This window comes from Leptidea sinapis, chromosome 21 (genome assembly GCF_905404315.1).
Source record: "Leptidea sinapis chromosome 21, ilLepSina1.1, whole genome shotgun sequence".
Lineage (NCBI taxonomy): Eukaryota > Metazoa > Arthropoda > Insecta > Lepidoptera > Pieridae > Leptidea > Leptidea sinapis.
In genome coordinates this window covers 10903953-10930362 of record NC_066285.1, presented here as the reverse complement: position 1 = coordinate 10930362, position 26410 = coordinate 10903953, and the positions used below count along the sequence as shown (strand labels likewise).

The 26410-nt window shown below is 33.5% G+C and overlaps 3 protein-coding genes across 4 annotated transcripts in view; 1 reads left to right on the top strand and 2 right to left on the bottom strand.

Annotated features, from left to right (window-relative positions):
* Nucleotides 1-7512, top strand: part of LOC126970626 (tyrosine-protein kinase Btk29A) — a 67507-nt gene extending 59995 nt beyond the window's left edge. For both annotated transcript variants that reach the window (XM_050816692.1, XM_050816693.1), the window contains one exon: nt 247-7512. In XM_050816692.1, the coding sequence (XP_050672649.1) occupies nt 247-348 (102 nt within the window). In that variant the 3' untranslated portion in view covers nt 349-7512. The remainder of the gene's footprint in view (nt 1-246) is intronic.
* A 2349-nt stretch (nt 7513-9861) lies between these two features.
* Nucleotides 9862-16474, bottom strand: LOC126970668 (uncharacterized). The gene is made up of 4 exons (XM_050816757.1): nt 15926-16474; nt 14796-15005; nt 13718-13929; nt 9862-13009 (listed from the first exon to the last, which is right to left on the bottom strand). Exons 1-4 carry the CDS (start codon nt 16079-16081, stop codon nt 12913-12915), a joined length of 675 nt encoding a protein of 224 aa, XP_050672714.1. The 5' UTR covers nt 16082-16474; the 3' UTR covers nt 9862-12912.
* A 5685-nt stretch (nt 16475-22159) lies between these two features.
* Nucleotides 22160-25274, bottom strand: LOC126970643 (uncharacterized). The gene is made up of 7 exons (XM_050816722.1): nt 25053-25274; nt 24776-24972; nt 24541-24689; nt 24305-24450; nt 23979-24232; nt 23135-23290; nt 22160-22606 (listed from the first exon to the last, which is right to left on the bottom strand). The coding sequence occupies exons 1-7, from the start codon at nt 25240-25242 to the stop codon at nt 22358-22360; spliced, it is 1341 nt and encodes a 446-aa protein (XP_050672679.1). The 5' UTR covers nt 25243-25274; the 3' UTR covers nt 22160-22357.
* Between the last annotated feature and the right edge of the window lie 1136 nt (nt 25275-26410).

Below are 26410 nucleotides of genomic sequence, written 5' to 3'. Positions count from 1 at the left end.
AAGAAAAAATATACAAAATGTTTACAAATTTAGCTGAAGATTGGTTTATTTGGACGTATAACGTTTCCCATGTTTATTTGCAAGGCTTGATCACCGATAATATATAAAGTTTTATTGAACTTACTTTCAAGATTGCCGCGCAAAACATTTGTGTTAAACGATTAAGAGACATATAGCTACATAATTATTGCAACCTCAACGAACTTCATCAGTACGTGCTTATTTTTAAATTGACTTACTTTTCAGGTGATGAGGGCGTGTTGGCGCCATGCCCCCGACGAGCGGCCATCTTTCCGCGTGCTCAAGGAAGAGCTCGCTCAGATTGCTCAAACTGTACTCGCCGATTGACTGCGTCTACTGCTCTGTCTGCTCCGCTGCCCACACTCCATCAGCACCCACTCCCGCTCGGTAAACACCCTGCAATCACCCAACACCCAAACACACAACACACGCAAACCACTCACCCTACCGCGTTCTCGACGCCACACTTCCCCGATGTCACACTAGACTCAATGACGTATTATAAACGTAGACACATCCGAGCTAAACATATTTATTTGCTACATGAGAGGCAGTGAATGTATGGAAAGTGAGAATTCTTAATTTTTTTTTTAAATGTGGTCGACTGAAAAAACACTTTTTTTTAGTAATTCAAAAAAATCATGTGAAGCATAAAGTAGCCGCTTGACAAAAATCATAGACATGATGTATTTTAATTAATTGTTTATAAACAGAAATATTAAGGAAAAGTGAATTATTAACGACCTTGTGACGTCATCCGCAGTTATCAGTCTGTAAACGACACTTTTTATAGGTAATGTTTGAAGTGTCTGTCTGGACTTCCCGACACTATGACATCACTAAGATGGTGGCCAGTCCGTGTGTCAATGCGCGAGGAATATATAATAACAGTTTCTAAAATCATATTATTTGATCCAAATAGTTTAAAGAAAACACCTTAATTTGAAGAAAATATAACACATAAGAACAGCCCCAATTGAAGGACCAACTTATACTTAATATGGTGTAGTGAAGTTTTGCAGAACCTAATTATGGAATGACCTTCCATGGGCGATGTTTCCAGTAAGATGGAGATATATTAAAAAAGTGCGTACCCTTTTCTAAATGGCAAAACTTCTGTGATTCCACTTGTGTTGCAGGAAAATGTGGCCGGCGGTAATCATTTAAGATCAGGGGTTCATCGAAACAACCAAAGAATTTAACACCAGAAGAAAATAGTTATTTATGCAACTGTTGTGTAATAAGGGGTATTAAAACACGAATGTGGATTTTTTTGATAATAGTATCATATGAGTGTTTTAATGCCTAATTATCAATAGTTGCATACAATACTTTATCTACACCCAGAAAATGAATCCTCTAAAAGATTCTGGAACAGAACTTACTGCTAACATTAAAACACCAGTCCTAGTAGTAACCTAATACCATTCATTACTGATTATATACAAATAAAGTAAGTACACAGTGAAACAGTTATTTATTTTAGTAGTAATTTACATTTTGTATAGTGCAATAATTAAAATTCACTCGAATATAATGTTCTTTTGCAGCGTTTAACACATTCAGTGCCATTGACACGCCTAGCGTGTCCACACTAATTCTTATCTGCATGCCGCCAGCACGCCGGGCGTGCTCACCGTTTTTCATCTATATCTCAAAGATTAGACAATATTATTGTCCGAAAGACTCTGAGCATAAACTTTCTGCCGTAAGCTAAAGTATTCTAAAGTGGTTCCAGGATCTGATATTTTTTTAAGGTTCATCAAAAATAATCTATTATGTAATGCCGCGAACATACCAGGCGTGTTCATCTCCAGCAGTTCTCAATCTTTTATATTATTAGGTCAATTTACTACATTTATAATGCCAATAATAAAATATAGAATATTTTTTATAAGTTATCATTTATTTTATTCCTTGGCACTTAGGTTGAACAAAAAAGATAAAATAAATTGCATAAAATATTTACCTATAATGTACCCCTTTAGGTACCTAATTATAAACGCTTATCAGCTGTTGTGTAACTCGGATCTGTTTCCTTCTCTCTCTTTCACCAATATCTTTTCATTCATCGGAAGAAGACAAAACCCTGCCCAGGATCTATTCCAATGTTATAAAGCTGAAGAGTTTGTTTGTTTGGTTGAACGCGCTAATCTCAGGAATAACTGGGCCCATTTGAAAAAATCTTTCGGTGTTTGATAGCACATTTATTGAGGAAGGCTATAGGCTACTTTTTATCCCTAAAAAGTAAATGGTTCCCGTAATACGTGGGTAAAACCGCGGGGCACTGCTAATATTAGATACGTTTGGCGATCGTTTATAAATAAAGTCCCTAGTAGGAATACCATTTACTTCAGTTGCTTGCCAATTATTTTTTTGGTAATAAAACAAACCCGAGTGTCATAAAAGATTAGGTGAGCCGCACATTGGGACGTTACCATGCCTGCCGTAAGGTCTGTAACAGAGAGCGCAACAGGCGGCGTCCTATTCCCACGTTTTATTGCACCACGGGCAGCAAGTCTTTAACATTAGTATAGCTCCTTACATCAGTGTTCGAAGTGTTCGACATCGGATGTTTCCTACGATCTCTTCCTTTCACTGGATTTACGTTTATACTTACGAAGACCCCGGCTTGTGTTATTGGACCCTGTGATTGCTTTTGCAAAGACCCCGGCTAGTGTTATTGGACCTTGTGATTTCTCTTGCATAGACCCCCGCTTGTGTTATTGGACCTTGTGATTACTCTTGCAAAGACCCCGACTAGTGTTACTTTTGTGATTGTTTTTACGACGAGCTCAGCTTGTCCTTGTGAAGAATTTGGTATCCTTACCGGCTTCGCAAGGTACATCTTGTAGTTCTGTAAATATATCTTGCGATGAGTTCGGTGAGCTTGATGCGTTCGCGATGTATTCTGAAAGCAAATAATGATCAACAATTATTTAAAGTCGTATAAAGTGGCTATAACTTTTAATAAATGTCATTTTTATTAAAAAAAAACAATTAGGCGAAAAAACCAAAAATATACTAACGTAACGTAACGACATTAACTATTCTATGCGGACGAAGTCGCAGGCAAAAGCTAGTATTTAATAAACAATAAGTTCAAAACATTTACTGTCTCCAAATTAAAATCTAAACTTCTTAGAATTGTAGACAGATTCCTGTAACGTTTTAAACATCTGGAGTTGAAATGTTATCAGCCTATTTGTAAAACAATAGATGCGTCAGCAGTCAGCACGGCTTGTTTATTGTGTTATTAGCGATAATATATAACAGTGCAAATAATGTTTTCAAACACAATCGTCGGTTTTTTAAGAATCTTTTTGTTCCTTAATTCTTTTGTGTAAAATTGATGCGGTTAATTACTTGCGGTGCTGCTTCAAAAACCTTATGAAATACGTTAATATTGACAATATAATGTGCTATCTATAGGTACCTGCATATCATAAAGTAGGTACCAGGTACCGACCGAATGATTTACAATTTAACACTAATCCACTACGTCACAATAAGTGCACTAAAAGTTTTAAGACAAGATAAGAGAAATATGTTATCGGCTCACCTCCTACTTTTGGGCGTTTTTGTGAGGGTGGGCTATCTGCTTGCGTCGCATCATCATCATATTCCACTGTTTCTTGCACATATTTTGTTTTCCCTAAAAAATCATAAATAAGTAACCAAAGGTTGAAATTCACTGATCAAATTACGATAAATACTTACCTTGGAATCTACTAACTGCCATAATTTAACTTTCAAAAGCACAAACACTGCTAAAAACAAAATATCTCTTCAGTAACTCGAGAAAGACTGATCAATAAACACGGTTGAAGCCGAAATAACGCTTTCTTTGATTTTACCTCTTAACAGTGCCGGTGAACACGCCTAGCGTGCTACGTAATTCCATCCTGCAGTGCCGCGAGCACACCTAGCATGTTTGCGTTTTTTATAGGGCGGCATCGCTGGGAAGTATTAGAAAATCGTGGTGGCATTGAATGTGTTAAAATGAATCGCTCATTTTTTGTAAACAAAACAATAAAAATATCGAAGAAAAATGGCGGGGATTCGAATAACCTACTTTATTTTACGGCGCGCGACGTTCTGGTAGTGTGGAACGCGCGTAAACGAAAATGTTCTTTTTTTGAAATTCATACAGATACTACGCATCAAGCAATAAGAATGTGGCTGTTTGTTGAAACTCTGCGCATGAAGGGATAAAAAAAACATAAGAGTGTTGTTATGAAATTCAGTACAACATTACAACACTCTTTTGGATGATGTAATGGTTATTAGAACATTGGGTGTTTTAATGTTGGCAATAAGCTAACTGTTTCAGAATCTTTAATAGAGGATTTAAAGCATTGGTGTAGATAAAGAAATTAAGTACATATTAGTTTAGTCTTACAAATTAATTGTTTCAAACATTAATTATTGAAAGACTTGTAACATACAAAATAAGAACAAATTTTTGACAAAATATGTTTTTGTATATTTTGTCAAAAAGATTCTGAAATACAATTGAAAGTGATGAAACATTTAAATCAAGTTTGGTTAGTTAGTAGTTACCCATACAGAAATAAAACACTTGCACATAATATCTGTAATACCCATACCAATACTCCAAACACCTTCCCTACGTCTCAGGCAGGGCAATTTAGGTTTAAGCTAAGAGTACAAGCGAATATGCAGTAGAATCACATATCGGCTAATATGAGTCAATTTTAGAGCAGAGGTTATATTTTGTAAACATTATTGAATGATGATATTGTTTCATATGATTTCAAAAGAACTGATCTGGTAATCTCAATTGATAATTATTCTAATGACAAACACTCATTGCCACCGATGCATAAACCATCAATACGCTAGGAACAGATGCTAGTATCCTATTACTTATCTATAAGGGCACACTATGCTTAATTTTTTATGGAATCAAGTGGTGGAATGGTAATATGACGTGGTTTGGCGACAATAAAAGTATGTTTGCAGTGTTTCCCCAGAACACTGACAAACACTGCTCATACATTGAGTTGTATTGCTACTAGTATCGGTACCGGTTATTGATCATTCGATGAACTACACAAATGTCTTAAGATTTATGTCACCGACGGCACCGAGTTTTTGACATTAACATAGTGAACTATCTATAATATTTGATATAAGAATACATTTACTGATGTAGGCACATTGATTGTAATTATTCTTGCAAATAATGTATTTTTCTTTAGTGAATGATGGCCGTCCAATGTCACACTGTCCACATTAAAAAAGACGCTTTTTAACAGTTCAAACTATCACCTCTCTATATAGTGTAGGGAATAAAGGGAGAGGCAGCAAATAGAGGAAGAGAGGAAAGAGATCTAGTCGCGAAGAAAATGGCCACAAAATGTTTAAATTCATGATAAACTAGCAGCTATGTAAATTAATAATAATGGTACTTCAAGGTCCAATAAAATTAACTCTGCAATATTTTATTGGAAGTAAGATCAGGGTCATTTATGTATCAAAATACATTGTCTGGATTTAATAAATATAATAGGAAATACTCCATTGAGCCTTATAATGCAGACTAAAATTGCAGCTTAGAATATATCTGTTGGTAGCTATGCTGTGAGCCATCTTAATAATAAATGATTTGCTTTATCAGAAAATGTTAACTTTAAGAACATTAAACATTCTGTACATTGCTCATGTCATATCATTACTTAATAATATATTATATGTAAATATTATATAAATGTTTGTAACCCAACAGTATTGATGAAATTCTTAGGATGTATGCTTAACGGAATTGCGTAACAGGAATTGGTTTCTCATTAGTGATAAATTTATTTTAATAACGTTTACTAGGCATTCCTTTTGATGTAACATTCAATATGATTTGTGATTTTTATAAACCTAGTCATACTTTAGATGGAGCGATAATTGTGTATTTTCATGTCTACGGAGTTAAAGTCAGCAGTGTATTGAAATAGTATAGATACATAACAGGCCATGTGCCCGGCATAAATTATGTGAGGATATTATTTGATTCTATTTCAAATTGTACGATAACTCACCTAGAAAGGTGAACATTTTCAAAATGCGTTTATTTAGTTGAGACTTTATTTATTTAGCAATTTTCGTAATTTCTTTATTTTTGAGTAATAATCCGCTATTTCTTTTTTTATCTCAGTTTTCTCACAATTTCACATATTCCTGCGAGAAAAACACCTCACGTAATTGATGGATGCCCCCATATATGTTACTTGTAAACACTATTCAAAAAGATTTGAACACAATCCTGCAGTTTTGTGATACTAACATCCTTTGTTGAATTAGGTATTTGTGACTAACGCGTGTCATATATACATTTGAATGATACTCTTTTTAAAAACATTACTAACTTATTTTGTTAAATTAACATTATTTATTTGAATCCCGAAATGTTTATTTTTAAATCAGTCTGAACACTACAATAATTTTTATGAATAAAATTTGAAAAACAACAAAATTTTATTTGTGTATAAATCCTAGAAGTGAGGGTTATCACTTTAAAAACATAACAAATATTTTTTTTTTCATGCTGATAAAGAATTAAAATTTTGTTGTAACACGCGCGATGTTAGATTATACCATTTAGAGTGATTTTCAGCGGAGCGAAACTCAAAAAAGCGATTCACTCGATTGTATGAAACGTGCAGTAATTGATAGATGACGGCTATAATCTTGTAAAAAACGGAGATAGCCGAAATCCACTACGTTTTAAGCAACTGTTCACTTTCAAACTTAGACGGATTGTTCGTCGTCGCCGTAATCTTGGTGACGTTTTAGACAACCGTTTCTTTTTGAAACTTGCCGGATTATGCTTCATCGCCATATTATAATTTTTATTTCAAACTTATGTCAAATCTCACTGCACTTTTCATTCTAAACTAAATTTCAATTTTTACTTGTGCAGTTATTACGTAGTATTTACTTTTTGAAGTAACCTTATTTAGGGTGTTAGTGTTATAAATCTGCAAAGGAAATATTGTTTCACATGTAACTGTCAACATTTTGTTTCTGTCAACGTCAATTGGCGATCTTATGTGGCCGTCATATATTATTTTAATAGTTATGTCAAAATATTTACACAGAATATTAATTTGTATTTGCTGTACGAAATTGCTTACAGCTGATTCTCTGATTAATGATTTATTGATTAAGAAAAATGCGACTGAATAATATTAATTTGCTTTTATTTTTAAACTTCGATAGAAAGTTAAGTCGAACATTGATCTTGTTCGGTAGCGATCTGAGTTTAGCTACTATTGTTTGTATATAATAAGTTTGTTGTATTACAATTAGTTAATTACAATCTGTATTGAATGTAATATTTGTTATCTCGATTTTTTGTACCATTAACTGCAGAATGTATAGCAATCAATGCAGTGTAATTTTGCTTTGAATTTGTACAGCTACTGTTTACCTACTTATTAATTTGTAAAATTTTAATAAATACGACATACACAATATACTTTTTTATTTTTATATATAATATCATTTTTTTATGGACAAAATAATAGTATTATTTGGTACTTGTACGATTATAATATATTATTTGTCATTGGTGAAAACAGTTTTGTCACAATTTGACCAATGTTATATATTTAATGCATCAGATAAATAAGAAGGGTCAAAAAGCGATTGTGTGTGTGGGTTTTTGGACTTAGTTATGCAACGTGTCGCATACAATGATTTTTCTATGACTAAGTAATTAAATAATTAAAACAAAAATTAAACAAATACCAAGTATTGTATAGGCACATAATTATCCCTGGTGAGTGGTTTTATTTTTACTTCAAAAAATGGCAAATGTACAACCATACAGCCAACGCGGGAGAATTGAAAATTACAGAGTATCCCCAGCAGCATCTGGGCAAATGATATATACGATTAACAATTCTTTTTAGGCCATAGAGTATAGACTTTTTCAAACATTAAAATATGTACATATATTTGTGATCGTGGTTGTATAAATGACAGATAGAAGAGTAGAAAAAATATTAGACATAGTTAAGCAGGAAGGACTCAAACCACACAAAGGCACTTTTGAATTATAGGCATTTGAAGTTTCAGCTCTAAATAATCTTGCATATAAATATCCATAAGCACAGTTTCCATGTTTAGCTTGAAAATAGGGTTTTCACTTCATGACAGATTCGACCTTCAGGAGTATGCTGGCATACTTAACTCTGTTTTTACCAAAGTGTGGTTTCAGTCCTTTCTGCTTAACTAAGTCCAATTTAACGTTATGCACTGTCACCCCCAGAAAGCATATTAGATGCGTTATATTAGAGATGCATTATATCTAGGTGCCATGCACGAGTAAAAAAAGAAGAACTCCGTGTCACCTTACATAACATTGAGGCACCAAAACAAGCCGTAAACGTGTAAATACATAGCCCCACGCATACACTAATACAAGCCGAACGGCCGCCATTATAGTCATCATATGAAATTTGGCATCGTCTGGGACAGATCAGTTTGCGTCGCAATAAAATATTTTAAAAATGCTGTCGTGCGTTGTGAAAAAATTGTAAAAACAATACTATAAAAGTAATTGTGGATATATGATTATTTAAGGGAGAAAAAATTGTGTAACTGGTATACGCCGTAACTGCACACACACTAGCATAAAGGTGCTTCACTTGCTAATATCACAGCGCGGAGTCCTTCTTTCTTTACTAGTCCGTGCTAGGTGCATGTTTTTTTAGATATCTAAAAACACTACTGTCGAGTAGCGAACATTGTTTGAATGATAGAAAACACGTTATAAGAGATGAATACTCGTTTGCTTACCTATTTTCAAAAACTTTTATTATTATTAGCCTAAATCTATTATTATTATTCTATCTGATTTTTTCTGTGTAGGTAACATCATACAATAATAGTATTATATAACGTCAGCACTGCTCGATCAACTGTTTAAGCAAAACCTATACAACTTTTTTAACCCATTCACTGCTAACCTCAGAAAGGCCGAGTCAATAGAGAAAATAATCGAATATGTCGTTGCTTATCATTATTTCTCAATACTCACGCATGTCACAGTAAATACAGATTGCAAAAATATCTACCTAAATGTTCATATTATCATTAATAAACGCTAATATTAATAGGCAGTTAATTAATTACATTCCAAATTTTGTAATAAAATTCGTCGCGCGTCATTTATCCTTCAAAAAAGCGCACAGGTAACCCTTCTTTATAATTCTTGTGTGCGTGTGTATGTCACTGAACTCCTCCTAGACGGCTGGACCGATTCTAATGAAACTTTTTGTGTGTATTCAGATGGATTCGAGAATGGTTTAGATTCACAATTGAACTACCTCCTAAACGGCTGGACCGATTTTGATGATATTTTTGTGTGTTCCAGTGAATTTGAGATTGGTGTGTGTCTTCAGGTGGATTCGAAAATGGTTTAGATTCACAATTAAACTACCTCCTAAACGGCTTGACTGATTTTGATGACTTTTTTGTTTGTTTCAGTGAATTTGAGATTGGTTCATATTCTCAATTCCGCCCATATAATATAATTCTCCTGCTCATGTGTATGTTAGTGAACTACTAACGGCTGGACCGATTTTTCAAATTTAAAACATGTGTACAGGACAACGTCTGTTGGGTCCACTAGTTTGCTATAATACTAAAAATGCATTTAACAGAATGGGAGGAGGTAATCACTTTATCTTCCTGTTAACTACCTACTTACCTACCGTTACAAGTAGGCTTATATTGCCTATCTAAGTTTCAATCCAGTTCTTATTCATTCAATAAATAAGTACAGTAATGTTTTTTGGTTAGAGAAAAAAACAACAGTAATATTTATAATTTTTATTAGGTTATATAGTATAAATATACTTATGTTATAAAATTATTTACGCTTTTAAATATTAAACTTTACAATGAAATATGACAGGATGGAGGTGTGCACCTATTAAAACATTTAATGTTATAATTTGGCTTTACAGTTGACACCTTATAAGAGCCACCTCTCAATGACTGAAGTTTTTGGTTTCGTTCCTTGTGTTTCTTCGTATATTATTACCTACTAAGTAATTAATATTATGTTTCTTGATAGAAATGTATATATATATCAATGTATCACTAAACTTACACTTTATTGCATATACCAAATCCAATCTCACATATAATTTTATTTACCGATACGTCGATATGGGGCTTAATTGGATTTTGTTTGCTAAACAATTGTAAACTACACAATCAGCAGGGTTACGAGCTGGCTGGAACTCAGATACTTAGTATACACACGTTTTCTGGGTGAGATATCTCTTCACAATCAATAGGAAAAGCATTGATTACAATTCGAACGTGTTTCACCTCACACACGAGACATCTTCAAGGGATGTAGACTAGTCAGAAATATAGGGACACCAACATAATAATATTATTATATTATAGTATTAATAATGATAATATTTACAAAGTACAATCGATATCCGCATAAAATGCTTGCACAGATAACGCTAAATATTTCCTATTTGAGTTTGATAAGGCTATTCTTAGTTTTATCTCTGGTTTTTAAGTGGAATGTAATTTACAAATCTAAGTAAACAATTTGAAAACTATGACACTTATATTATTCAACAGATGTATGCAACAAACGATATTCATTTACATAGCTATTAGTTAATAGCTTAACGATACGTCACTCGAACGGTTGGACCAGTTGGAAGAGCGCTCGCACGGAACGCGAGAGGTCACAGGTTCGAGTACCGCATCGTTCCTCAACTTTGAAAACATTTTCAAATTTTATTTGTGTGATTAATCCCAGAAGTGAGAATTATCACTTTAAAACATAACAAATTGTTATGGCACATAATTCTTATTAGATACGTAGTATTAGAACTTAGTATATTATATTCAGTAAATTATTTTTGGTAAGCAAATTAAAGCACAGTAGATACATAAAACTATGTCCGCACATACGACTAGACAGAAAAATAGGAGTTAGAAGCACTGTTTTTCAATATTACTCTAGCATGATATTAGAATGCGCAACACCAGTTAATTATAGACAAAATAACTTTGCATGTTTGTCAAGAAGTGCTTAGGGGCCGTTCATAAAATACGTCACACTAAAATCAGCTTTTTTTGACCCCTCCTATTGTCACGCTGTGCCACTTTCTGTGACCCCCCCTAGAAATATTTCGTCACAAAAACTAAGACCCCCCCCCCCCCTGCTGAGTATGATAAATTCTATAATAAATATATAAAACTAAAAATATTTCGGCAATAAAGAATATAAAGTAATTAACTGAAGAGTACAGTAAGAGTAAATAGAGAAGATGAAAAAAGCGTCTGTATTAGTTCACTGCTAAATGGCGAATGAAGGAATAAAATAATAATAAATACATGAGAAACAGTATTTTCATTTGTTACTGAATCGAAAGCAAGAAGAAATCACAAAGAAACCAGTTGTGACGGATCACAACGCCGCTAGAGTCGCGCCACAGAGCTTGCTTTAAAATTAATAGAAATATTATACCCCCCCTCCTCCCTAGTCACACTCAGACAGACCACCCCCCCTGTATACGAACGTATTTTATGAACGGCCCCTTAGCTATTGGTCGCGTAAACTTCACCTTAGGTGTAAAATAGTCACATATTTTACCAAAACAATAATCCAACTAGTCAGTTTTAACGTTCAAACTAATAGTAGTATTAAAGAATTTGCAGCTAGCGATTTCTAACGAAAATTACTTATGTATACATTACATATAAGGGATTGTCTATTTTGTATACATGATATTTTGTATGGATGATTTACATCCATCTCATAATCTAGTAGACTCCTATACTTCTCAATTATTAAATGAAACAATTCAAAGAATTGCCTCGTATACGTTGTGAGTTGGGGAAAGTAAGCTAATTTTACTTTATAAAAAGACGGCCTTCTTAGACAAAGATGTGGTCAATTAAACAATAGGAAACTCAAAAATAATCTACGTTAAGGCTCGCTAGGTCGAATCTAATCGCACAATTTCGCCTCCAATAATTTGAAACGGACATATTTCTAAAATAATATTTATTCTCCCCGGCGCGGGAGAATTTGTTTCAACTGAAATAAAAACGTTTCTTCATTCAAGCTGTTCACGAAAAAACCATCCACTTCGATGAGAACTAACGATTATTTACATCTGAAACAGACACACTGGAAAAAAAACTGCGTGAGTACAAAGTACATATGTCAGAAGTAAAACCTGCACCTCTAAACTGCATTTGAAGTCCTGGTACATGTTGTTAGGATGACACATAATTTCAACCGCTATGACACGTTACTATCACCACTACCATATTTATGTTCTACTGGTGTCTTTGTAGTAATACGTTGTGCGTATGACGTCAGAATATATTAAGGGTATACCTTCGCGTCATACATAAGACAATTATGATCGCCTGGTACTAAAACACTATAATGCTGCCTATCTCATTTTCTCCCACGTTCAATCTTATAAATTTATGTATCTGTCTCTTTTTACTGTCGCGCTTTTTCGTTTCATCCACTTTCAAATCACAACGATGCTAAAGAAGTTTTCGTATTCTCGCTGTTGTATTATAAAGTAAAAACCGTGTGTGACGTCTTCAGAAAGTTGAAGACTACATTCAATCAAGGAAACAGTCATTGATAACTTATAATTGAAGAGGAGTTGCTTTAAGCTGACAGTTTCTTATTTACTAAAGTAGGTGTTTCTGTATGACTTAGTGTATTAGGTGCGACCTTAGAGGCATTAGGAAGTACTCTTATAAATGACTAGCTAAGTTTAAAATTCGCTAAATTCTTAGATTAGTTTAGTGTCAGTTATCTAAAAGTACCCTCATGTTCGTATTTACATGTATCGAATCTATTTACATATCAGTTGGCAAGATATCTGGTATCAGATATTGACATAAATCCATTTCAGAGTTCACAAACGTCACTTTCTTTGCTGTGTGTTCATCAAGCCTGAAATTAAAATATTACGTTTATTTTATTTATATAAGTTTTAATCATTTTTCTATTCTTAAATTAATTAATACAACCGCTGTATTTTCTTTCTTTCTAGTTAAGAAAGACTTTTAGAAATAAAAAAATATCCTCCACATATGTTACGTAGCAAATTTAAATCTTCGGAAACATGAGGTCATCTCAGGAAGGCTCTTTGATTGATTTGCTGACAAACATATGAGATCCAATTAAAACATAAAATAAGTAATAACAAAAATAATATATATATCGGCGCAAATACTACAACACACCTATTATAAAAACGTGAATAATTTTAGTTCAAATTAGTTCATAAATTACATTGTGACGTGAAATGATTGTAAAAAAACAACACGAATTGAAAACACGTGCACGTGCACCGAGTCCTATAAATACAGCCGCACGGTCGACACTTGAGTCAGTCGTGCTCGGGCTGTCGTACGATACGGATCTCTCTGGGATGTCGTAACGCTGCCCGTTGAATAAACGAAAGTAATACCTACTCGTGTAGTTTTCTTTAGAAGAACCAATGAGTGATCTTTAGCAAGATAGCAATTATTGTGATGTCAAAAGTAATGACGTCACACCTTTTAAAAGCAATACAGAGGTTCTATCCTCGTCATATACTTATTCTTTTTAGCAATCAGAGACAATAAAAATAAAATAATTAAAATACATTAAACTTACCATCCTTTTATAACTGCCCAGCATCCAGAAAAAAAATAGGGAGCATTGATCACAAGACATATTCCCAGTCTCTCTGGATAGTGCCTGCTCAGCAACCAGATAAGATTCTTGAGCACTTGATAGTCCATGCATGACAAAGTGAAATTTTCCAAGTCAAACACAATACACAAGTTGTCTACAACTTCTTCAAAGCACCTCTTACTTGCATCTTCCTGAAAGGTTATTTAAATAACACATATCTGTTCATGTCTCTATCCACTCTTTGTATCAATATGCCTTATCATCAATTAATCATCTAGCACTATATTATACCATATAATAAAACATAGAATTATATAGAGTACCGCATACGAAGTCTGTTAAACAGTCTGACACAAAATATCCTCGTAGATCTGAGAAACAACGCGACACCGCGCGCGTCCAAAAAGTGTGCCAAAAAAATATAACATTCGCGTTAACACTCGCTAACGCAGACGACACTCACTTTAGTCTGTAGTCTGCACTTGCTAGTGGTTTCCGTGTATTGCTAGACATTGATGTATCGATGTTGATTCAAGAAATACAAAACAGACCAGCACATATGATACATATTTGGCATCATGACAGAAACTTAAAAAGAAAATTGTGGGACGAAGTGAGCAAATTTATTTGGATATAGTTTTAGAACTGAATGTTTATTATGAAACAGTCCCTTTAATAATTGTTATGAAAGAATAGTATTAACTCTCTATTTCTTCTTATTTTTTATATCTCAAGTATGAAATAATACACCTCTCTCTGTACTTGAATTGCATGTACATCCCTACAGTTCTGCCGACAAAATGACCGAAAGTGTATGTCATGTGCATTGAGTCCGTGTAATATTTGCCAAAGACATTTTGCGCTCAATGCAGACTTTTAGTTTGCCGCAGAGCACAAAGAGTGTGTTATCTGAGATAGGCCTAAACCATACAAAGAACAACTAACAACAAAAATAAGTAAATTGATTAAAAAACATTTTATAGTACAAGATCTAAATCGAATTCTGAATTATGATGTATTCTTGGAAATAGGTTAAGCTAAAAACAGCAATAATTACCAGGCAGTATACAATGAATTGAGTCAGCTCATCTATATCTCTATCACTGGAACTATGATTCCGAGCTGGAATGTAAATTATTGGCCGCCCAATCATGTCTCTGTGTCTCAACACTCTTGCTTTCGCTTTATATTTTTCAATAAGTTCAGATTTTTCATGAAGTTTATCAACACCATAATCTGATCTCCACTTATTTGTTTTCAAAATAGCCTGAAAATTGAAAAGCTAAGCTTATTCTTTCAATTTGTATTTAAGAAGTGATCTTCTAATGACAAAATTATACATTATTTATTTTATATATACTATGTTTGAGGTTGATGCTCAAAAATAAATACAGATCAAAATAAAGATATGATCTCAATTGCAAACCTGTGGATAACATTTAATAAATAATAGCCTTTTCACTGCCTCAACTTCCACAATTTGAGCAAAACAGTTGATAGCCCGTCCATAGTTTGGTGGCATATATGATATATAGGGAAAGTTTTTATGTAAAAGTGATGAGACAAGCAACATGTTCAACTGATGTTAAGTGACAAAAGCTAATCATTACAATGCAGTGCGCTCAAGATTCATGATAAATGCAAAATCCTGAGTGGCATCTCAAATTATGGCACTCTTCAGTTTGAAAAATAGTCACAAGTGATGTCACATTGGTCTACTAATTTCATTAGCTATGTGACACTTCAAACCAAAAAATAATGCTTGCACACACAAAAGGCAGAGCTGTGAAACCCACTTAGAAGGAATTCTGTGCAAAGAAGTCTCCCTCTGGTACTTTATTAAGAACAGAGTTCTTCATATTCTTTATATTGTATTTTCTTTGATTAATGCAAGTGTTACACATTTAAATTAAACACTTTGAAAGGTTTAAAACATGTGTTTTTGTAACATTTTTATTATTATTTTTGTTGACCCAGAATTTCAAGACATTTCCAGATCTCTAGAATCTAAAATAATAATAAAAATTTAACTTTTAAGCAAAATTCTAATAAAAAACAGTTACATTTACACAGGTTTTAATGCTTTAAAAGTAGTTTATTTAAATAATTTATATTTTAATAGTTTTACAGATGGTATTTAAAAGACAAGGCATGTTACTTAAATTAACTGATTAATATTATATTTACCTGAAAGGAATCATCCACAGTTTTAAAAGCCCTTAAGTATCGCTTCAGAGAGAAATCATTATGGTATTGTGTAGGGTCAGCATCAGCTATGAGTTTCATTCTTTCTTTGAGCTGCTTCAAGTCTTCTTCATTCACAGGTTTTGGTTCGTCAGCCATTATCGTATTAATAGTTTGTATTCAGTTAACAAAATAAAATAATAGTTCCAAAATGACCAGTACTTAAATAATATTAGCTAACTCTTTCACCGAACTTAGAAATTAAAATACAAGAACGATCTGTATGATAGCTAATTATAATATTATAGTGGAATGTTTTGTTTAAATTTCTGACTTACTAATATAAATTCGCATTTCGCAGTATCTATCTTAAACTGCTACTGATATAAAAATCTCACTATGTGCGATTTAAATATGTTTATAGGAAAATTATGCAACACGGAACATAATATCGTTTAATAATTTCCTCATCCAGTTAATAAATGTATGAGTCAAACATAATAAATTACAATTTACATAAACTAAATTATAAAATTTAAAAATAGATAAGAACATACGTCAGAAATCAGAATTCAGATACCAAATCTGTCAGGTAGTTAGCAGTCAGAACTCAAAAGTAACAACTCAGAAAGTATTTTTTTTTAATTTTATGACCTGGTAACCGAGACTTTTAACTCTCGACAATTAGTGATTGAAAAACTTATTACAATTACTGTCAATTGTTGATAGCAAACAGTGAACTATATGAACTAGACAAAAAGATGAGTTTTTGATAGTCACACTCAGAGTCCACCAAAAAAAACCCATATAACCAATATGTATCACCGCTCTTCGACATTACTCGCCCTAGAGCCTCACAACGTATCCGAATACTCAAAATTTGCACTAACGCTGTTTCCTTAGACACCTGGAAATGAAATTAAAATTGACTGGATGAAACTGGGTGTTTATTATTGTTAAATAATACTCTTAACTTTTAATAATTATTCAATATTAGAAATTATAAATAGACTAAAATCTCTTAGGCTGTAAACATGCAGAATATAAGTAAGATCCATTTCCAAGACTGCGACCGGAAGCAGTATGCACGATTTGATGATCACGATTTCTCCCGGTCACTATCTTAAACACTTTGTGTGTGTCAGCTCCGACGCACGACTGTAGTTTACTCCTCAAGAACGATTGTCTTTGAACAGGTACTAAACAAAATCAAGTCCAATGGAGTCGGTTACAAGCAGACATACAGCAGAAGCTAATAAAAGCGTATTAATTAAATAATATCGACATCATATGTAAAGGTAAATATAAACGCATTAATGAAAATTCTTAAAGAATATATATATATTTTTATTTCATTTACATTTTTTACAACGTAGAAATCTATTCTATTTCGCCGAATAGTTTTTACGACTATTCGGCGAAATAATATATATCAAATATTTTACATTTAACTAGATCTAACATGATTACATCATTATAATTATAATATCGAAACATTAATTATCATAACTGAAACTACAAAAATAGTTAATAGAAAATAAATCATAATAACTTTAAAAAAATTATAGATAACTATTAAAAAAATAAAATAATAGGTTAGGTTAAGAATTGTCTATTTGGCGTGAAATGCGCTATATATACTCTCCATATTAAATTAAACATTTAATTATGTGATAATCACATAAATTTGTATGAACTATATTGAATACATGTAATGAAATGTATGAATTGTAACTTACTTAATACTCACGAGCTTATCAGATTTCTTTATAGAATTTTTACTTAACTTTGTGAAAGTATAATATATAATAAATAATAAATCAATTTTGATAATATAATATAGCTTCGAAATACAAGAACGTGAAAGGTGTGCGAGAAATGATGCGCATCAAAAACGTTACTATGCCATTTGATGAGTAGGTTTTTACCCTCTATATTTTTCTCATACCCTGCGCCTTATCTAAAAATCGATTCTTAAGGAATAACATCTAAAAACATAGCCCAGCTTAGCGTTATTCATATTAAATCAATTGTGTGTGACGGACATCATTTTCGCCTGAGGCAAAGAGTGAGAGCGACAGGTCATTTAGGTTAGACATAATAAATAGGTACATCGATACATACTAAACTTAATCTTACAACCCTGTGAAAATCTCAGCCATACCTTCTTCAATTTCCACTAATTTCAATTATTGTTATACAAAGTATAGGATTTAAGATCACTTATGAACGTCAAAAACTAACTATTCGACAATGTAAGCCTCGAAGAATGCACAAGAAACTTTTCTTTAAAATAAAATTCGTTATAAAAAATATTATTTAAATAGCTTGAGGGCGGTGGTTACATTCGAAACCTGTGGTATAATTATCATTTTAATAACCTTTTCCACAAAAAAGTTTGCTTAATAACTTCGTAACACATTTGCTCTGTACATTTTTTGTGATTATGTAAAAGCGTATACTTCGACGTGTTCGACGGACAGATGGCCGTTGGGGCAGTAAAGTCCTCGAATGGCGACCACGAACCGGAAGACGCAGTGTTGGTAGGCCCCCCAAAAGATGGACCAACGATCTGGTCAAGATCACCGGAATACGTTGGATGAGGACCGATCGTCGTGGAAATCTTTGGGGGAGGCCTGTGTCCAGCAGTGGACGTGTTCCGGCTGATGATGTATACATCGCCAAAAAAGGTATTGAAGACTTAACTTAAATTATTCTTTTAGACTGAACTTATACTAACTTAATTATTTAGTTTTAAACCCAAAAATGTAAATATATGTAAATCTATTTCAGACATCAGCTCCTTACAAAATATACCAGCTGTTATAGTTATTTATGCAACTGTTGTGTAATAAGGGGTATTAAAACACGAATGTGGGTTTATATTATAAATGTGATAATAGTATCATATAAGTGTTTTAATACCTTAAATTATCAATAGTTGCATACAAGACTTTATCTACAGCCATGATATGAATCCTCTATAAAAGATTCTGAAACAGTTAGCTTAGGTACTGTTAACTTAATGTTGTAACGAAATTCTGTACAACATTACAACACTCGTTTGGATAATGTAATGTTAAGGACTGGCTTTTTTAATGTTGACAATAAGCTAACTGTTTTAGAATCTTTAATAGAGGATTTAAAGCATGGGTGTAGATAAAAACTATTACACTCATATATCTACTGTATGAGTGTACAATATCTTATAAAGAAAATAGATATAATATTATTACTACTAAAGAATAAATAAAATAATAAAATATGCACGACCTGTTGCCATTATAATTGTAATAAATTACAATGGCAATGGGCCAATCATATATCGTGACAGTCATGTCTTAACTTGAAAAGAGATAATAAGCGATACCTTTAAAATCAATTAGAGCTATAATAACGCATCTTTTTAATAGACACAAAGATATGTAAATTTTTCGTCAATAGCGGAAAACTTCATATTGGTGTTTGAACCAACTAATTTGATAAATAATTAAGGAAGTTATGGCTTTCCAACAAAAACTTTTGAGAAACAATTTTTTAAATGTTTTTTTTTATTGAACTATATTATTTATCCTGAAAGCCTATTTATTCTACACAAATATATAAACTACTAAATAGATTTATTATTTTGCATGAATAAATAATAAGATTGGGACTGATTTATGTATCTCTTGAGAATGCAGAAATATACGTTTCTGCGTCAAACGTATATTGCACTATAACTTTTCTAGATGTATCTTTTTTAGGTTAATGTAAAAGGTTGATTTTTTCACAGCTTCAATTTCAACAGGATACCTCCACGTGTTCACTAGATAAATGATCTTGACAGACAGAACTCAAACGTTTCGAATAAATTGATTCAGTTAAAACAAGAGTAGTTAAATGTTCTTAGTACTTATATCCAAAAAAGCTGTTGAGTGCTATTGTACCCAATACGTGGTCCATCCAAATAGGTACGTTATTTCAACATTTGAATTAATAATAAATACGCTTTTTAATAGCAATAAAAGTAAAGTTCGCTATGACAGGATTGACAAGTCACACAAATAAGCAACATTTCACGCACATGGACCAGAATGACCCGCCCCATGACCCAGCCACAAAGCCCTTCGAAGATTTTTGAATTATCGAATCGAATTGAGATATTAAATGGATGATAACCATCTTCATACTTGCTACTGTCCTATGACTCTTTTCCACACAAACATAATAATATAAAATTAATAAAGTTTTAAGAAACAAAGATTTTTTATATACTACGTGCTTAGTCATGTGTGCACGCGGACGAAGTTGCGGGTATCAGCTAGTTAATAATAAGTTTAATATCACTTTTTATGTTTAGTAAATATTGAATATTGCAATTAATAAAACAATACTCTGTATCTCTAAATGTCTCGCGCTAACCTTGAGATTGTAAACTCTCTGTGCGATCGGCAACCTGTTATTTCCAGTTCTCGCCGCGTACGCAACTAACGGCCAGTGGACACTAACACATGCGCCGGATCATTGTAGTAGTGCAACCATTTCGAGTGGTTGTATGACGCTTTATCTCTGTATCTAGTTACTCATATGCCCTTAAGTTGATTCAGAAACAGATGTTGAACTTGTTATGCTATACAACGTCTCGTTATTAGGGTGCCATACAAGGACATCACGGAATTTGGACTTAGATACCTTAGCCCTGAATAGGTAACGGGTGCTCTTGTCAAACAACAGGAACCTATGTCAGCTAATCAAGAAATCTTGCCTTGTTATAAGGCAAACGAGCATATGTCATACGCTATCGCAAGAGTGTTGCCGACGTTTTTATGCATCAAATATCCGGACACACTGCTGAAGGTACAGTGGGCACAGTAATGAAAGTCATATATTCGTAATTCGTTTTTAAAATTGATTCTGATGCATCTACAGACTACTATTTCTAAATGAAAACACATTTAATATTTACAGTAATTACTGTAAAGCAATTGCTTGTGAATCTGTGAAAGAAAACCACAAAATTAAAGCAGCTATACGCCTGAAAATCCGGAAATAATAGTGTGATGGTTCTTATTTAGATCGATAAGAGTGAGATTATGGAAAACAAGATAATAAGAATAACATAATAGTAATAGGTACACGGTTCTTTGTTATCAAATGCAAATTGAAACAATATGAACATGTCGATAAGATTGTTGGTAACTGAATACACCAATAACACCAATATTGTATCTTAATAAAAATCTAATATATTAAACTGAAATAATACCTATTCAATTCAAATTCTGGACAACATTATTAACTATTGATATGAGAAGAACGTAGATGCAGTTTAATACTTTCAATTTTTGTCTTTAAAATTAGATTTTATCCAAATTAAAAATATAAAGAATAGTTTTGTGCGCCACATAATATTATTATTGTAATCTTTTGTAAAACGTATTATAGAGAAAATCAGACTGTGAAAGCTGTGATAGCATCGAAAAAAATTGAGGTTGACGTTTAACCTGTATTTTGAGCAATACACGCACACTAATACAATGTGACTCACTTATCGCTAGTGTAAGACGTAGCGTGTCACGCACACTAAAGTAATAAACCTGGCCTGTTTTCATCGGTTGTGTAGAAGCAAGAGGCTCTATCTAAGTCTTATTTTATTATTGGGACAGAACAATGAATTGAAATGAATTTTTCGATTACGTATTGAGTCGTATTTGAATATTAAAAGTATGTTACTGAGCCTCTAAAAGTTTCACAAGTCTTTGAATTATTATAATTTACTAAAGGAATTTAGTTATAAAGATATGAAACTCTATTTATGTACCTTAAGGTAATTAGTCTATTAAACTACATAAAGAAATAAACATTATAAAAGTTTTAGGTTTAATTTTGATAAACATTTTATTTTGAAAGGTCGTTGGATGGCAGGCAAAATATGCTGATATGAGATAGGTTTTATGTTATGGGATAGTATCTAACTAAACAAATATTTTTATAACCAATACTAAAAAAGCTATTAAAGGTTATTCCTTTAACCTTTTTTTTACGAGTTGGATCACTAAACTAATATAGAGTTGTCTCTATATAATTAATAATATATTTATTATTTAGTCTTTAATGATCCAACTCGTAAATTGATGTCCCACACTGTATGCGAGCGCTCCATCAAAATGAGGCTATGTGCTTAATCCAAAAAATATTTTACCCATAAATTACAAAATGAAGTATATATGACCCAAAAAAGTAAAACAAAACTAATAAAGGCGTCAACAATATATTAATATCACAATTAGTTCATATATACTACAATATTTACAAGTTAATGCGATAAGATTAACAAACGCGATGTAGATATTTTGCGTAATATATTGATATGAATTAATTTTTAATTTCACAGATAATCTATAAATATTATTGCTTTACAACGTTTAATCCGTGAATTTTAAACGATCGTTATTACGATAGCAGGCCATTGACTGCAAAAGCAGGAAGATGGCCAATTCTTCTTCTGAAGTCGTCGACTGTGCAGCAGAAACTGTATCCAATGTCAACGCGGTCTGGTTGCCAGTTGAGCCAGTTGAAGGCATTATTGTTGCGACAGCGGTCCGTGCAGAACTGAAGAGCGCGAGCTTCTGCCAGGGAGTAGTGAGGATTGTTGATGCTGATAAATGCAGTGCCCAGACGACGGGAGGCGTCGTAGACCACCTATAAGAGATCAATTCCTGAATTAGATTTTTCTAACAAGATTGTAATATTTTTTTTTCTGAAAATTGCTTATGAAAGAGCAAGATCTGACTGCTTATGTTTGTTTTTTTTATGAAAATAAGGGACGAAATGAGCAGGACATTCAGCTGATGGTAATTGATGCGCCTTTACAATTTCAATGCAGAGCCGCTCAGGATTCTTGAAAAACCCAAAAATTCTGATCGTCACTACAATTGTGCTCGTCACCTTGAGACATAAGATGTTAAGTCTCATTTGCCCAGTAATTTCACTAGCTACGGCGCCCTTCATCCGAAACACAGTAATGTTTACACATTACTGCTTCACGGCAGAAATAGGCGTCGTTGTGGTACCCATAAACTAGCCGGCATCCTGTGCAAAGGAGCCGGCTATTTGAAAGCCAAAATCTTGAAAGCTTGAAAGTATCGTCACTAGTCACAACAATTCATAACGTGCGAAAAGTAATTATCATTTATAGTAAAAGTTTCAGTTATTTAGAGACTAGTTTACCTTATAGAAGTACAAGGGGACTGGAAGTCTGCGAGTAGCAGGGTCAAGGAAGATATCCACAAATTGTCCGTTAGCATTTCTTAGCTGAGTCACGCCGAATGTTCCAGTGTACACGACGGTGTTGTAACCAGCGGCACCGATACGAGCGCGAAGATTCTGCAGAAAGACAATAAATGAAATTTATATCTTATTATTAATCAAGAAATATGCACCATTGATCAAAATATGAACTAGTATTATTCGTATACCTATCAATTATTATAATAATAAATGTCACACACACAAAAATATTGATATACACTAAGGAGTGGCCAATTTCGTCAATTCGGCCACACCCATTTATTTCAATAATAGTGCAGGTAAATCTCTTTGCCTGCAAATAGGTTTTCTATCCTGCTATCCTGTATCCACAGACATTTGTATTTATCTGGTTGGTTCATTTAGAGTTTATGAAAACCTAAAAGTAAAAGCTATTTTCCGCACGACTACTGTGCATCGACGTCTATTGCGTGTACATGCCTCGAGTTCAAGCCTTTTTATACCCAGTGAACTGGTCAACCTCAATCACAACTGAATTTCTGGGCAAATGTGGATTTTCTCGCGATGTTTTTTACGCCATTAGTGTAGAATAAACGTACATAATAATATTTTCGGAAAATCCATTGATGCTTGATGAGTGGGGATCAAACTGGCGTCCCCGTATAAGAGACAACGGCACTAGCATTTCTGCCACCGATGCTCTCTTTTAAAACCTAATAATCCTAAATTCAACTTCATGGCAAAATGGCTCAAGGCAGAGTCTCTCATTTCATCATACAGACACTTTTTGGAAGCAAAGACTTACTTGTTCCAACCAGTTCCAGTTACCAGCGTTGAATGGCTGCCATTGTGGCGCAGCGTTGATAAACCAGAAGGTGGCGCGTTGTCCAGTTGCAAAAACTTTGTCACTCTTAGCCACAAGGTGACCTCGTGCTAAGAATTGGTGAGAAGTAACATATCGATCAGCCAAAGCATTGCCAACTACTCTAGCGATGGCTTGTTTTTGGGATACTTGCGTGTAAAGGTTGTTTACTGCTACTCCAGGGAAATGGCTTCCAGCTAAAATTTAAAAAATTAAATTAGAATACTGAATAAACATTAATAGTAAGTAGAATAGTAAGTAATATTTACCAAGCCAGCTGGGTCGATCAACACCGGTTTGGTGAACAGCATTCGCTGCGGTTTGATGTGTCCAGACATATAATACTTCAAGGCGGTTTCTATCGAAGCAAGACCAATACATTGGATAGAAGACATTGTTGACTATGAAGCCAACCCTAAAATAAACGTATAAATAATATAGTTAGAGCTGTTAATTTTAACTTAAATTCTAATGAAATATTTCAACTTGATTTAAAAATACCAACCGAATAACAACATTGTTATTAAAACATCTTTCGTTAGTTTGTTGCGCCTCGTGATACGAGTGTGCGCTACAAGTAAGACCTCCAAAGGCTCTGTTACCATTCAACCATCCAGCACCTGACACTAAATTATTATTCACACAAGTTGCAGTCTGAAAATTAGTTTTATTTAAATAATTTCAAAGTCTCATTTAAATCAATCGCATATTATAAAACTTTAACTTTTAGTATTACTCACAGCTGTAGCAACATTGGCAGCAATGTTTGGGTGTCGAATGAGACGACCGGACCCTGTACAAGAAACAATAACTTGTTCCCCAGCGTTGAGACGAACTTGACCAGAATTTCCATTTGCTGCAACATAGTTATTAGTATTGCGGCGGATGAAGACTGGTTGAGGCTGTCCGAAATCACCATTGACGCGCAAAGTACAACCTGAAATTTTTTTGTTTATGAATACCCGTTATGTGTAACAGTTTTGTTGTATTTAATTAATGCAAGTACAAGTATCTTACCACTTCGAGGAGCAGCTACTGTAGCATTAGCTGCCCATTTTTCTTCTTCAACTTCAAGCCACCTGTCAAGGTAATCTTCAAACTCTTCTTCACCCAAAACGTACACAAGTTCACCAGGATCTGGAAGTTCTGCCGGTAAGGCTGAAATTACCGTAACAGCAGCTGCAATAAGCAACGCAAGTCGAACCATTGTAGGGTCGTGTAGAAGAATATGTTGATTCAATGAATTACAACATAAACTTAACTTAAATCAATGCACATATTATTTATATACGCTTACCATATCACTTGCTACGATTTTTTTAAATTACTCTCTGATAACATTCCCTGATTGAGCAGATTTGATTCGAGTATTATACGTATTTGCGATAACAAATCTTAAGATGATTATAACATAATAATATCTTTATACAGTATAAAAAAACAGGTTGCTTTCCTCTGTCTGTATGTTGAAATATCCTCTAGCCACTCATAAACTACGAAACGGATTTTGATGCTGTTTTCAACACCACTTAGATAGTTTTTCACGGAAGTTATTTATCTAGTTTGCGCTACAGAGACCGATCCTTAATTTAAGATTAAAAGTGAAAAAAAATGTGTTGTTCTCGTCGAAACATAGGAAGTGAATGATTTAGTTTATAGTTATATTGTTACCAAAGCATATTTTTCTTTTCATATGTGTATTATTATTATTATTCTTGTTTAGCGCGATGGCGTATCCTTTTAGATTTCGCCAATGACGAGTGTATATTAATCAACGCTGCTATATATGGCTTCATGAATAAACAAGGTCTTTATAAACTATGAAATTTGTTACTACTGAGATTATTCACTGCAAAGAACACTGTTGATGTAACTAAAACAAAAAAAGGCACACACAATATATACAAAGGGTTAGTTGGTTAAAAGACAAACAAACTAAAGTTTTATATTATTTTGGTTAATGAATGAACATAAAATATAAACAAAAGGGGAATTAACAAAGGAGAGTAAGGATTTGAAGTCAGTGGGGCTTTTTTTGAAAATAAGGGACGAGACGAGCAGGACGTTCAGCTGATGGTAATTGATACGCCTTGCCCATTACAATGCAGTGTCGCTCAAGATTCTTGAAAAACCCCAAAAATTCTGAGCGGCACTGCACATCTGCGCACGTCACTTTGAGACATAAGATGTTAAGTCTCATTTGCCCAGTAATTTCACTAGCTACGGCGCCCTTCAGACCGATACACAGTAATACTTACACAGTAATACTTACACATTACTGCTTCACGGCAGAAATAGGCGCCGTTGTGGTACCCATAATCTAGCCGGCATCCTGTGCAAAGAAGCCTCCAGCTGGTAACTTTGTATGTGTAACA